A 15703-nucleotide genomic window follows, 5' to 3' on the forward strand; every position below is an offset into this window, starting at 1 on the left:
AATCGTCTTTCATCGGATTTTCGGCTGCTCGCTAGTAATTAATATATTTACAAAGACTGGTATTTGTGTGTGGATGGTAAGTAAAATTCCTCTTCTTTTCACTCATAATTAGATCCTTCAGAACACTCATGTTTTCTGTAATAATCCATGTCATCAGAACACCTGCGTCTCTATCGTCCGTTGACCCTTTGTTAATTTTCAGATGCATGCATAGAAGGCAGCATCATGCTGCTACCACAAATGTAAAAAAAAATATAAAAAAAATTCTTATTGGCTTATTCAGTAGGCATGGAGGGACAGTAACTAGAATAGTATAAATGACGGCCAATTCCTTTTAAAAATGTATCCAGATAAAACAGTTTGCTGAAATTTCAAAGGAAACAGATTACCTTTGAAGCACCGACTGTTATGAAAACATACTCAGCAAATGGAAAAAATCCCTGTCTCAATCATGCAATACAATTATTTGATGTGGCGGCCACAATAAGAAATGGGCATTCGTTTGGTTCTCCAAAGCTGTTCTTTAGCGGCAACTTTAAAAGCGCATGCACCCTTCATCAAAGAAAGCCGACTACACTCTTTCAATAACAGCAAAGAAGTTTTCTTCAAAGGAAGTCAGTACCAGACTTAAATAAAAGTGATAGAATCTGATGGATTTTTGAATTTTCCAACGTGACTGGAACACTTTAACTGTGCTGTGCAAATTTACTTTTTGTAGGGAAAAAGTTTATGCCAACGGCGGCTTAAAACGCAAACTAACTTTTACCGACTTCGAACGTACTTCAGAGTAAATGTGCTTCGTCATTCGTTACCTGATTGTGCTATGTCTTTCCTCTGAATTCAGACCAATAAGACCTGTTACAAAATTAATGAATATTTTCGATGGAATCACTTGTATTGTGGATTCAATGTATATGATGAGGTTCGCAGGTGAGTACACTGCGTTGATACTCTGATCATGCTATACATTAGACATTTATATATAAACACTTAAAACAGTATTCACATATATGTTCCAATTCATGGTTCTCTAAATAAAGTAAACTATCATATGATGCCTTCTCTCTTTTCACTACAGGTGTATTTCTCATTTAATATGCATTAATTCAAGATAGCAACTGTGCCGATGAAGCACATATTTTTTTACCGTCCGCATTTATTACCCCCCCCCCCATTTTTGGGGGTTTTTGTTTTTGGGGGGGTACATTTTTTTTTCAGCTAACTGACTTGGTTGGATATAATACGGCTCGGTTCATAACATGGATTCTATGGCTCCCAACTACCGTGTTATAGCGGGGTCCCACTGTATATAAAATCTGCCATTCATGGGAAAAAGCAAAACTGGCCATTGTATATAGATGACTGCTGTACATGTGTTCACCTTTTAAAATTGGATTTTGAAGACAAACCATTGCACCAGACATCATGATTTGATTATTATTATTTATATTATCATTATTATTATTATTATTGTTATTATTTAGATTGTTTCATGTGCACTTTGCAACAAAATGAAAATTACAGGTGTATGTTCTATCCTAAATTTATGTTCCATACAAGATTACTGTATCCTGCTCACTTTAATCCATATCATTTAAAAGAATCATCACTGACTTAAAAATATACACCAGTCTTATTTTGTTCATGCTATCAAAACAATATCTGGATTAGTCAATTGCTCAGTTTACCAAGATCAAAAGACAGTCGATTTATTTGAGAAGCCTGTGATACATGGAAAATCAACAGAAGCCATATATGACTATTTATTGTGACCCAGGGACTAAAACTCCCTCTGCCTTTACTTACATGTTTTGAATATTGAATAACCCTTAACTCGTATAAAAAAACTAATGTAACTTGTATCCTTCTCAAAGACAAACTTTTTTCTTGAGGGATAGATTTAATTCATAGGCAAATATATGAAGGTATCTGACTATAACTGTCACACTGCCACAAAGGTCATTTTCCATTTCTGCTGTGATAACAAAACTTTTCTCACCATCCAGCAAATAAATTGCTTTGACCCTCTAACCTTATGATAAAAACTGCATCCCTTAGTATACTATCAACATGACTGGAGTTACGATTACAAGTGAGATAAGAAATGATTGTGTATTCATTTACCTGTTATTCCTTTGTCCAAGCAATGCCTTCCAAATGAAGCAAAAATTAAATTTTCAGACTGAATGGTAAATGTACATATGCTCTAATGGCTCCTTAATGCAAGGAGAAACCATGGTTTGATTAGGAAACACCTGGCTGCTGAATGTAGAAGGCAGGTGACAATTACATACAGGACATTTATATAGGAAATTTGCCAGTGGGAAATTAGAATGGAACCCTGGGTGACTGAGTGGTCTGAGGTTCTTGCCCTCATAGACATCCCACCTGTGTCTGCATGGGTTTGAGGTTCCTGCAATATACATAATGTTCAGTCAGTATGCTGTATAAATGATTTACTTCCTAAAGCAAAGCTGACAGATACTAGGTTAAAAGGGTTCTTTTGGGAAGTTATATATTGTCTGTTGTATATGTTATATTGCTGTTAGTAATTACTAATTTCAATTACTAATCATAATTTAAAGTAATACAAATTTGTCAACCTAAATTGTATATTTTTGTGCCTAGTGTTTTTAAAAAAATTATATATGTGTTGCATAACAACCATCAACTATTTTTTTTCAGGGGCCTGGATCATAACTGGAGGCACCCATGCTGGTGTGATGAAACATGTAGGGGAGGCAGTTAAAGATTATGGTTTGACCACTTCAAATCAGAAACCTGTTGTTGCCATTGGTATAGCTCCATGGGGAGTCATTCAGAACAGAGATGCCCTGATAAATAAAGAGGTGGGATGATTGAGAATTTAGCATCTTTATGGCTTACCATAAGTTGTGAAATGGATATCAGGGATCAAGATAGACTTGAATTTTAGGGAGAAGTGACTTCTCCATTTGGACAGAATAGAATATGGAGAAGTGAGAGCTAAACAGGGGGAAAAGTTGGCACAAAGCCAGAAACACTACACACACACACACACACACACACACACACACACACAAACACACACACACACACACATATATATATATATATATATATATATATATATATATATATATATATATATATATATATATAGTATGTATGCTGTATCATTGATATACCACAAGATGTATACATTTTTCATTAAAAGGAAATAAGGCTTGCTGAGTTTCCTTATAATGAAAATTTTTACATATATTTATTTATGTGACATACAGATATGCATGCTTTCCTTTCAGAGGAGTTAAGATTGTTTACAGGCAGATGTGTGTTGACCAAGTGAATGAACTCTTCACATCCCTGCCCAGTGTGTCTTCTACAAAATGTAGTTCAATGCCTTTTGTGGCTATTCACAATCCCTTTTGAAAATTGATTAAAAGTTGCTTTTTTTCTTTCTTGAGGTTGTATTTTCATTCTTACTGATTAAATAAATATTAGACACACTTGTGATATAAGCATGAAAGATGATTTTAAAGAGGAAAGCAGAGCACCACAAACACATGGTTAGCGTCATGAGCATTATACACTCAATTTACATATTGACCAATGTATGGAAATGAGTATGGATTAGAAATAAGTTAGAATAATAACGAACCAGCAAGAGGTAATGAAAATATTAAAAGGTATTTACAGTTGATGTGAATCATTACTATGCTTAATTATTGTTACTACCAACCATAACATGATTTCTATTCTCTCTCTCTGTCTCTGTGGTAAAATGTGATATTTAGACAGACCAAGCAACAGAGAGTGAGAGAGCAAAAGAGAGACGATGTGGTAAAACTGGTGTGCTGGCAGACCAAAAAAACAGAGAGAGAGAGAGAGAGAGAGAAAGAGAGAGGTGTGTGTGATTTGGGGATTATGGTAGAATAACCATAAGGGCATTTTTGTTATTGGCAATCCCTATGTTTCTCTGTTGTTTGATTAGTCTGCTTGCCTGACCAATCAGCACAGTGATATAAAGGGAGGGGTTGCCTTTGGACCTCTTCATATTTAATTAATTATAATCCTTTTCTTAGAACTTTATTATAGGTTTAAGAAACAAAACCCCTCCCAAAAACAAGAACGTCAAAAAGCATTAAAATACATTACAGTATGTGTGCCTCATAACCAAGAAATTTGCTGTATATAGTGTCGACAGGCTGTTACAACTTTGTATCATTGATTATGTGACACTAGATTACTACCAATGAAAGTGTACCCAGAGCATTCCAGTGAACCAGATTCTTGTAGTTTCCTTGGTCTCAGTACAGTTTCAAGGCTTTCATCCAGCCCAAATTCTTTCTCGCTCACTCCTGATTCTGCATATTTTGTCCCTGATGCATGAGAGAGAGGTTGGAGGGGAGAAAAAAAGAAAAGCAGAAATGATTATTATTTAATTGTATACCATGTTAAATTAATTTTGAAAATGGGGATTATTAGTATTTTTTATTGTTATTTTCATACGTTACTAATGATTAATAAGTGGAAATAAATCCATGATCTGTAGGTTAGATAGCATATTGTGCAACGATTTTGATATATTCATATTATTGCACCATGCATGGATCATAATTTGATATACCAATACTGTTGGTATAACAAATTGCTTTATACCAACACTTTAAAGCCATGTTATATATATATATATATATATATATATATATATATATATATATATATATATATATATATATATACATACATATATATATATATATATATATATATATATATATATATATATATATATATATATATATATATTGTATTCATGTATGTGCTTTGTTTCTCTTATTTTTGCTATGTCTTCTATTTCTCAGTTTGCATATTTGCATTTATCATTGGTTTTAAGCAATACTGTCTTAAAGTAGAAAATTCTCTGTTTTATTTATATTATGAACACATTTTGTAAATATATAAATATGTCATATTCACATGCAGTGTATTCATACTTGAAAGGGAATATTTGGATGGAGACGTATATGCATTGTGAATGTTTGGATGAAGACGTGTACGTTGTGTTTTGGCCATATGACTATAAAAGAGCACAGTATAAACTATATATTGTAATTAATTTCAGCTGATACAATATTATAACTGCAAGTTGGTAAAATGCTTAATCAACTAAACAAGAATATTTTATTTTTATTTTCTAAAACTTTTCTGTGAAAGTCAAAGTTTTTAAACTATTCCGTCTAGTCTGAGATAACCCTTATAACATGTACATGGGAGCACATGCACAAGTTTCTTCACACCATAATATTCATCCTGATTTCATCTTTGCTGTTAAAATGTTGCTGTTCATTGACAGCAAACTGAAGCATTGAAGTCAATATATAAATGAACTAGATCCTTCTTTCCAATTGAATCGATACAGCCAAGAATAAATATGGTTCTATGGATGTCATGTGGGTTCATCTAGTTTTAGAAAGTGGGATTTTTGTAATTGAACCATTCACTCTAATACAGCAATCCAATGATAGGATAACTGATTTATTGTTTTAGTATTTGTCTATACATACTTGCAGTAAAATTGTGTATTGTCTAGAGATTATTTGCTTCACAGCTTTCTAATGATTTCACAGAAATAAACAATGTCAGAAAACAACCTTGACCTTAAAGCACTTTTCAAATTCTGCAACATATCATAGTCCAGTACATTTCTGACCTGCATACTTATACTGTTAATCTAAATCTTCCATCTCATACTATTTAGACTTTGCTTTCTGTGAATTGTGTATTTTCTAATTTATTTGCCCATTGATTTTACAAAAACAAAATCTAATGAAGAGCTATTACCTAGACACAGTGATGCCAGCCATTATTGCACCTAAGCAGCACCACTTAGGGTTTCAAACTGATTTTGTGAAGAAAAATTGCAATCCCAGCAGTTAAAATCTTTTAAAAAAACACTTGAAAGTGGTTTTCTATTCTTATAAACACAAATTTATATTTAAATATTGATGTTTATGTTTTGAAGAACAAATTTGATTTGGTTTGATGATCAATTGAGAAACCAGGCCATGATAACTTGGTTGGAGAATGGTTAATGGTCAGTCAGCTTCTAAAACCAATGCATGTGAATGTGCAAGAATTTCTTTGTTGGTACAGTTGACACCAGCTATTTGATGCATGCAAAATATTTCACCTCGGGCTACAACACAACACTGGAAATACCTGGCTAGGTCAGGGAAGCATCTTAAAAGTCATAAACTAATGTCACTCAGTGTAAAGCTAACAAATCACTGGGCAAAGTTGTTCCCCTTTTCTAACAGAAGAAAGCAAAGTTTACACTTTATTGGTGACTTAGTTGCCCACTTTGCCTGGTAGCATTACCTCTGGGATATATTTGTTGTAGGGGCATATGAATATACCTTTGTCATTCTCTCCATTTGATTAAGTTTTGTCATTTCTGAGGCATTCAGGTGTAGTTTGCTTGTTTTTTTTTGAACATATTTCCAGTCCATGGTGTTGTAGTTGGCATATTTACGGAGTTTTGTTGTTTATGGGGACTGAAATGCATTCACATTTTGCATTTATCACTCTTATCTATTGTTTTCATTTGGTTTTGCTAGTTTGGAGGTGCATTTACAGACTTAGGTCTTCTGTTTTCAAGAGTGTTACTGTCAAGGGAAATAACTCATATGTTGTCTTATTTAAAGTGTGCTTTGATGAATTAGTAATGCATAAAATACAAAGGACATTGAATATATTATAAATTAAAAAATAACCACAGCAGCTGTAAAAAATTGGAAAATTATGGTTGTTGTGCATTTGTTAGCAAATTTTATTTTTTGTTTTGTATTGTTCATGTACAGATTGCACAAATATAATTACAAGTGATTTGGTCATCACATTAATGGCATTTTGTATGCCTGCCTTGACAAAAACTCTGCCTTGACAAAAACTATGTCATGATTTATAAGGGGTGAAAAATTGTCAGTATAAAGAATCTGATCCAGGCCTGGATTGAGATGCAAAAGATCTTTGAACCATGAAAATTTAGTGTCAGCTTTAAAATAGTTGATGAATCGCAGAAGCACACACTCACACTCACACAAACACACAACACGCATATGCACAAAAAATCCATTACCCCATTACAGCTGGACTGGCACAAGCCAGCAAGGTTGATTGCCTTGATGAAGATCATACAACATTGATATTGCAGGAACTCGAACTTGGGACCTTTCAAATCCTAATTCCATCATTCTAATCACTTTGCAAAGCTGCCTTTTAGAAATATTGTGAATTCATCTTTAAAGCGAGCAATTGAGCAAAGTTGAATCAATCCTGGGACCTTGTGGTCCTAAATCCATGATTCCAATCACTACTAGCCAGAGATTGAAAGACCCAACAAACACAATGAATTTTTTTCTTTAGAAACTATAGGATCCTTCTTAGCTTTGTTTGATAATAAGTTCACACCCAGTTTTCCACCAAATTTAATACGCAGACCTTCTTATCTTATCATTGAGAAAAATAAATGAGAATTTAAATGTTATAGTCTTATGTGCAACATGTCTAAATGACATACAGAAATGAGGACAAATTCAGGCAAAAATGCAAATATCAGTTTAGAAAAGAGGAATTTGTTTTAGAACTTGTGACTATATTTTCATATAGGGGTCCTGGCCAGCAGGATACCGTATTGAGGAGAACCTGAATTCAAAGGAGAGTTTTCTGGACCCAAATCACAGCCACTTTATCTTGGTGGATAATGGGACCCAGCACAAGTTCGCAACTGAGATCCCTTTTCGTGCTGAGCTGGAGCGGGAAATATCCGAAATGCAAACCGACACAGGAGAGGGTAATGCAGTTTAGCTTGATATTTCATATTTTCCTGTGTAGTATGAGTGTCCAGTTGTAAATAGTGATGATACAGATCTGCCATCATATAATGCACTGGCTGATTCAAGGATCTACCAGTGATTATAAGCAAACAGCTTAAACCGTGATCTGAAAATCATGAAACTTCTTGTGCTTGCATTTTAACCTGAGGTTTTGTTTTAACCAGTCATAAATGACTTACTTTTGAAAGGTTATTTCTGATTGGCTGACACTGGAAACCCAATCTCAAACTCATGTTCAGTTATTTAATATCCAGGTCTGATCTGCCAGCACATTCTCTATACTTGTCACAGTTAGTTGCACTTCATAGACATACAATTATAAGAGATATGTATAATAATAATAATAATAATAATAATAATAATAATAATGTACAGTTACGGGCTATTTTTGAGTTCAATATGTTGTTTTTTTTAACTCTAAAATATATATTGACATTGTTTTATTGAATTATAAAACATATATTTCACAGTCAATCAAATAAATGCATTGAGCAAAACAGAAGTCCATAATTGTTTTGTAACTTGTATACCAGAGATCTTCTAATATACCATGCGAGCATGATATCATTTTGTATAACTGAAGTAACTTGTAGGAAACCATTTTACTGTATTACCTTGAGCACTTATGACCTGTTCAGCCAATCACAAGTTAGAATGATCCTTATGTGAAAGTAATAAATATATAATTATAAATGCATTGCAATAAGGTCTTTTATTTTTTAATATAAGATTTAGTTTAAAAACTTTGAAATTTACTTTGTTTCAGAATAGTTTAAATGCCTTATAACTGCATGATACCCATAAAAATGTCATCACATCACATAAAAGTCAATGAGGTCACATCATTGATGTATGATAAAATGTTGAAATTGCATATATCATGTCAGTCATTGAAAAAATTACAATAATAATAATAATACTGATGATAGTATTTAATAAAATAATACCTTTTGTAGTTTGTGGAATACAAATTTAGAAAACACTTCATTACCTAAAGTTGATTGCACTCGAACCATTTAATGTCAGATATAAGCTTTTCTCAGTATTCCACCCATCAGATATTAATTTCATTAGGACCATTTAATGTCAGATATAAGCTTTTCCCTCAGTATTCCACCCATCAGATATTAATTTCATTGGGACCATTTAATGTCAGATATAAGCTTTTCCCTCAGTATTCCACCCATCAGATATTAATTTCATCGGGACCATTTAATGACAAATATAAGCTTTTCCCTCAGTATTTCACACATCTGATATTAATTTCATTGGGACCATTAAATGTCAAATATAAGCTTGTTAAAACGACTTTTTCTCTTCTATCAATATGCCACACTTCAAAAGTTTATTACATCAACAATAAACTCAGAGATTCTGCCAGGGCATGCGATTCTGCCAGATTCTGCCAGGGCATGCGATTATGCAAATCACACAAAATTTGTTTGAATTCTTGTACATGGAGAGCAGTGATGCACGAGAACTTTATCAAATTAGTTTAAAGTCACACTTATGAAAATGTACACTGCACACTATACAATTTTTTTTTAAACCATTCACTCTTAAATGTGTCATTATAGTGCTGCTCATAACATCTGTCTTTTTTCAGGTTGGCAGCTGTTTACACTTTAGGGTTCTTCAGCTTGACATGATGGTTGTTAAACTAAATTTGATTGGCACATTGGGTCCTGGAACAAGCATTATGTTACAGTTTGAACCTTGCATTAAGGAAGTTTTACAAATGCATGTTTAAAATTTAAGTTACCCAGAAAACTAAAAATCACTGATTCTCAGCAGGATTCATTTTCAGGTTATGATTTCATTTGGCAAATACTGATTGATGATAGTTATGATGCCAATGTTTTTTTTCTTCAAAATTTGCATTTCCTTTCTAAACATTTTAGCCTAGCAGGATCATGTGCTACAGAACTATATAGCCTTATAATGGTTAAGATAAACTGAATGAATAGGAATTTTAAAATGAAATTAAGAGATAAAAATGTTTATTTGATCAAACTACCTCTGTCTGAAGAAGCAAGTTTGTAAGCAAAATAAACATGATCCAGTGAGTCGAGCTGTGTTAACTGCAATAGCTAAGTTATGTATTCTTATTTTACACCCAGCTTTATGAGTCTTATGATGGCAATAGACTTAATACCTCATCACACTGTGAATACATTCATAAATGGTTGGAGAACATCAGTGTGAAGTTTCTTGTTCTTCTGAGGATTATTCTGTGTTGGAAAACTCCAGCTTTGATCAAACTGCAAGTTCTGTTAGATATAAAATATGATGGATGTTAGCTCTAACATCAGGGACAAGCATCATGAAGTCCAGGATTGGTGCAAAGTAAGGTGTCCTCAGCTAGGCCTAAGTATATTAGAATTTATTTAAGTCATGTAAACCTTTTATATTGAATTTTGAATTCATTTTCCATTTACCTTCCATTTCAGATGCCGTGTCAGTGCCTATAGTAATACTGGTTCTAGAGGGAGGACCCGGTACATTGGAGACAGTTCAAAATGCTCTCATGCAAAATACACCGGCAGTCATAGTTAAGGTATACAGAAAACTGAATGTTTAAATTATCATATTTATTTACCATGCTGATTCATATGTGAATAACATATGTCCAGATCTGCCATGGCACATGGTGTTTGTTCTACTAATAATTTCAAGCAAACAGCATAAATCCTGGTCAGCTGTTGAATTATAGTCATGGTCAACCTAGGTCAACATTGATTACATTTGGGTGCAAATTTTGTGTGAATAAAGATGATGTACATACTTTTCCTATTTTAGTTGACTAAGATTATGATATTTAATACAGTGAGGACCGGTTTTTAAATCTTTCTTAATATTATGCTGAATATTTTGCATTTTCATGTTGGCCCAGTCCAGTTTCATACGTGCCACACAAAAAGAAACAAGATTTTTACTAACCAAACCACCTCAAAAAATCATCTTTATAAAAACACTAATATATACATAAATAAAAATGAGAGAGAGAGAGAGACCATTTTTATCATTGTGAAATATGTCCATAATATGTGGCATATTTTAAGATTCACATAGCTTTGAAGTTAATTCATATGGTATGCTATCACCCCAGTCAAGTTTATTTAGCTTGTTGTCATAGATATGACTAACGATAAATGCAGTGAGAGATAACTCCCATTCCACATCTTATTTTATTGACTGACAATAACTAGAGTGATTTTTTGCTGCTGATATTTTAAGCTTCACTAGAGGAAAGTTGATTTAGGTAATTTATTAGGTAAAGTTCACAGAGTGGAAAATCCCCATTCCTTAGAAGTTAGATAAATCAGAGATAATTGTTGATTGAAACAGTTGAAGTCACCTAGTTAAAGATTATTGACTTGTGTACAATGGCAAAGATTTTTGAAGTTGGATTTTACTCCACATATATATTCATGAAACTATTAAACATTATTATTTTGGTAAATTAAATGGTAAGGTTTGAGCTTTATGACACTGTGATCTTTTCATGAAGGCACAATGTAGAAACACAGTTGTAATCTGCTAGTAGAAATTCCAAGAACTGACCAGGTAACTAATTTGGCCATTGCATATTTTCCAGTCATTTTATATAGCCTTGTATAAATAGATAACTAATTCTCTATTCTACAACATCGCTTCTGTGGTTCACACACACAGCCTTTTCTTGAGACCACAAAGTCTGCTATTTGAGTCTCAAAAACCTCCTACAACTGTTTAGAACCTTATGCAAATTATAGCAAATGCTGGTTTGGCAGGTTGGGGGGATGGGGTATGATCAGTGAACAAATATAAAGAACAGATGACAATTAAAAATGTGTTTATTGTAAGAGTAATATATGACTTTATACATGTGGTCTTTTAAACTATCCTTGATTCTAACATGTGAAAGGGTTTGTATTTGACAATCCAGCTTCACTGGTTTCCCTATTTTCTCCAGTGTTCTGTACCTCAAAGACAATGTAACAGTGACATCCAAACTGTCAAGAGTGTATTACTATTAAGTTTTTAATTGATGTTTAAATTTGCACTTGATAAATTGCAAGAACCAAGGTAATGATGACTGTTGATTTGCCGAAATTTTGTAATTGAAACCAGTTTATTCTATTGCAGATACTATTATGTTTTTAAGAGACACAATTTGGGTTGATAATGAAATTTTAAGAAATATATTACAAATTAATTTCTACATATATGTAATTTGCATTGTTTGTTAGGTTTTTTTAGGTTCATTATATGCTGTGAATAATTGTATATCTGTATATTTGGACTTGACCTTGTCCAAAGGTAAGTTTATGCTGCTTTTGACTAGAGACACTGATGCTTTTATTTTGGTAAACAAATAATGCATAGTTAATATTTTGTAAGAGTGTGGGTTAAATATTAGGATCATTATCTTGGTCTGAGTTGAGGTCATTATGGTTACCATGTTCTTTATTATAATTTTATTAACAGACCTTGCTTAATTATAGCTTGGATTGTTCTGGAAATTAACTTTTGTCCTACATCCTGGCTCTTTTGTGTCTTAGGTTTATTATATAATCTTGTTAACTTTAGAAATTATACATTCCTGCAGTAAGATCTTGATGCAGAATAATTTGTATTGTTGTGTTCAGTATTTAATTTGACCTGGAATTTAATTTTTAAAATATTTATTCACTGGAAATACAAAGTGCTTGTCAGTGATATTCTTTGACAGAAACATTAATTTGGAATCATAGTGAATAGACAATGACATCTTGGATTATTTTATTATGATTAATTGGAAAACTGTACATCAACACACTAGTACAATCATGAACTCATGACTACATGCACATTAACGCCTTTGGTACTGGATCTTAATTCAAAAACAACTTGATTTTAATTAGGACTTTATTCATTAGGACTGGTGATAGTGCTTTTTCAACTATTTGGGATTTAATTCACATTACTGTAAGGTTTTTTAAAAATTTTCACTTCTTATTCTTGGGAAATAAATTATTTGTTGAATTTTACAAAACTAGTTGGATTTTGCTATTTTTTATTGCTTAGTTTAAGACTATCAAATTTTAATCATATCTAAATATATGTCTAATAATTAGAACAGCATGCATCCTAACAATCAGCGATGCTTAACACAACAGGTGACAGTTAAGATTTGGTGGGACAAAATTAGCTAATGTGAGGAATTATCATTAGAATTTATTAATTGGTGAGTGGGAGAGGTACTGAGCTTTCTATCTGTTGCAAGTCTTGTGAGCAAAGAGTTACATTTTTAACTAACTTTTGGATATGTCTCATGAAACAAGTATAAATTAAAGCAGGTTAACTTTGTGAATGACAAAACTAATGAGGTAATTGAGTAATTCACTAATGAAAGCGACAACCTAAGGCTGAGAGGTATAATTCAGGTTTTTTGATGTTATGCACTTTTTATGCTACATGATTCTTTTGCCTAGTTTGGTAACTTCATGACATGATGAAAGTTACAGTAAACTCTATTTATAACAAAATTTGGTATAATCAAATACTGAATTTTAAAAATCATGCGACAATATCATTTCCAGTGTTTATGCCAAGTAATTTCCTAGGATATAATGAAATTGGAATGTACTGATTGCTTGAGTGTGATGGGATTCATTTTTATCCAGAGTGTGGTGTATACTAAAATATGACTTGTTTATGGAATGCCACACCAAGGTCATGTGGTAATTGTCAGTATTATGAATTCTATTCTCCCTGAATATTAATGCCAAGTGACTATACCATGATCATCATTCAGTGAATATGATAAAGTACAACAAAATCTGAAAGCATTTTGTATTTTTAAAAGAATTAACTTTTGTTTGTATTAGTTAATAAAAATTTGCATATATGTTTATATGAGATACATTTATATTAGAATAATGGTCAAGGCAGCTATAAGAAGAGTATAATACATGGTATATACACAATCTTAAGGAGACAATCTACATTTTTAAGTTTTTTGTATTTCAGGGATCTGGAAGAGCAGCAGACATATTATCATATGCCTTCAAATATGCAGAAACGGTTGACGTTGATGCTAAAGATAAGCAGGGAGTAAGCATCAAAATGTAAGTTTATGAATACAAGCTGTCATTGCAGATGAATGATTACCTGTTATGCTGTAAATTATTTGTATCCAATTGCACATCAATATATGAAAGAATATATCATTCTGAGTCAGCTGGAGTAAAGTGCCTTACCCAGGGACACACTGCTCATGGCCAATCCAGTCTGATCTGGTTGGGATTCAAACCTGCATCCTTCTGGTTGTGAGTCTGAGATTCTAACCACTCTGCCACCACAGCTTCTATTATATGCGGTAAAATCAGGATAGTAAATGCATTTATAAAATAATTCAGATAGAGGTAATAAGTGCACACAGGACTTATCATTTTTTAAAGCAATAATAAGTGTATGAAAGTACATGTGTGTTAAAATAAAACAGATGGGGCATTCAAGTGTCCAGCAGTTATATTGAACACATTGTTGCACAAATGATGTCACCAATGACAACAATGTTTTCAGAATCTTTGCTACATGCACATTTGATATAAGGATTTGGATCATCAAACAGGACAATCAGCATTATTAGTGGTTATAGGACAAGTCATTACTCCATGATTCAGTATTTCCAGCCTTTTTTTAGAAAACATTTAAAGTGATATTACCTACCGTAAATAAATGTCCTGTTGAATATATTCACCAAAATGAATTTCTGATTTATTATGGATTTAATAATGTAGTAGACAAAATGAATACAGGATTTCACTGGAGGCCCCTGGGTTTCCTATTGGTCTACAACGCTCACCTTTCCTTATCACTGCCATCTCACCTCTGTCCGCATGGGTTCAAGTCTGAGGCTCGGCTAACATAGGTACTTGAGAAAGCTTGCCAGTAGCTTCCTGTGGGTCAGTGATTCTTCCCAGGGATTTCCAGAGTTCTTCCCCCAGCAGTTATACTGGCCACCATGTATAGTCTATCTTGTGCTGAAAAATGGCATTAAACCCTACAACAATTATAGGATTTCACCATTAGTTTTATTAACTGAAAGCTACCTATGACTTTTAGGGCATGACTCATTTTGCGATGACCATTATATCAGAAGGAAGAGTAGCCTGTCAGTATACAATAACAAAGCAGAAATAGCAATGGTGATATATTGTATACTCTACTTTTGTCAGCAGAATTATCCATTTGGTAATAAATATGACATTTTCCTTGATAAATGTCTTAAGTTATGCAAAACATTTATATAAAATAGGTAATAATTAATTCAATCAGTTTTATGCATTTGTTTCTCAAAAACTGGAAAAGTTGTAACAGTGAATTAGTATTTGTTAGGCATGTGTTAAATTTATTTCAACAGAACTGAGAAGCATTTGAGTCCAAGCCTGGAAACTGAAATTCACAAACAAATGAAGGAAATCAAGTTCTGTCCAGATCAAGATATTGATATTAATATGCAGCGAATCAAGGACTGTCTTGCCAAGTCTGAACTGATTCATATATTTGAGTTGGATTCTGGTACTGGTGCTCGAGACATTGACGTAGCCATGCTTAAAGCATTGCTGAAAGGTATGTGTTCTTGAAATTTAAATGTAATTGTTTTCACACATTGACAGATCACTAGAATTTAGTGTCATATTTATGGTGGCAAAACATTGTCATTGTTATTATTATTACCATATTCTAATTTTGTGTTAGAGGCATCATACAGTAGTACTAATTAAGTTCATATATATCAGTGGCTCCCATCATTTTATTTTGGCTGTGACCCTAAATTGACCACCCACAGAACC

General features: G+C 32.9%; 1 protein-coding gene across 1 annotated transcript in view; it reads left to right on the forward strand.

Annotated features, from left to right (window-relative positions):
* Positions 1-15703, forward strand: part of LOC149791814 (transient receptor potential cation channel subfamily M member-like 2) — a 172903-nt gene that overhangs the window by 32661 nt on the left and 124539 nt on the right. Inside the window, exons 6-10 of the mRNA XM_089969476.1 lie at positions 2686-2849; positions 7654-7837; positions 10331-10437; positions 13875-13972; positions 15271-15479. Coding sequence (XP_089825602.1) covers positions 2686-2849; positions 7654-7837; positions 10331-10437; positions 13875-13972; positions 15271-15479 — 762 coding nt within the window. The remainder of the gene's footprint in view (positions 1-2685; positions 2850-7653; positions 7838-10330; positions 10438-13874; positions 13973-15270; positions 15480-15703) is intronic.

Source organism: Sinohyriopsis cumingii, chromosome 9, assembly GCF_028554795.1.
Source record: "Sinohyriopsis cumingii isolate HCF-2022 chromosome 9, ASM2855479v2, whole genome shotgun sequence".
Lineage (NCBI taxonomy): Eukaryota > Metazoa > Mollusca > Bivalvia > Unionida > Unionidae > Sinohyriopsis > Sinohyriopsis cumingii.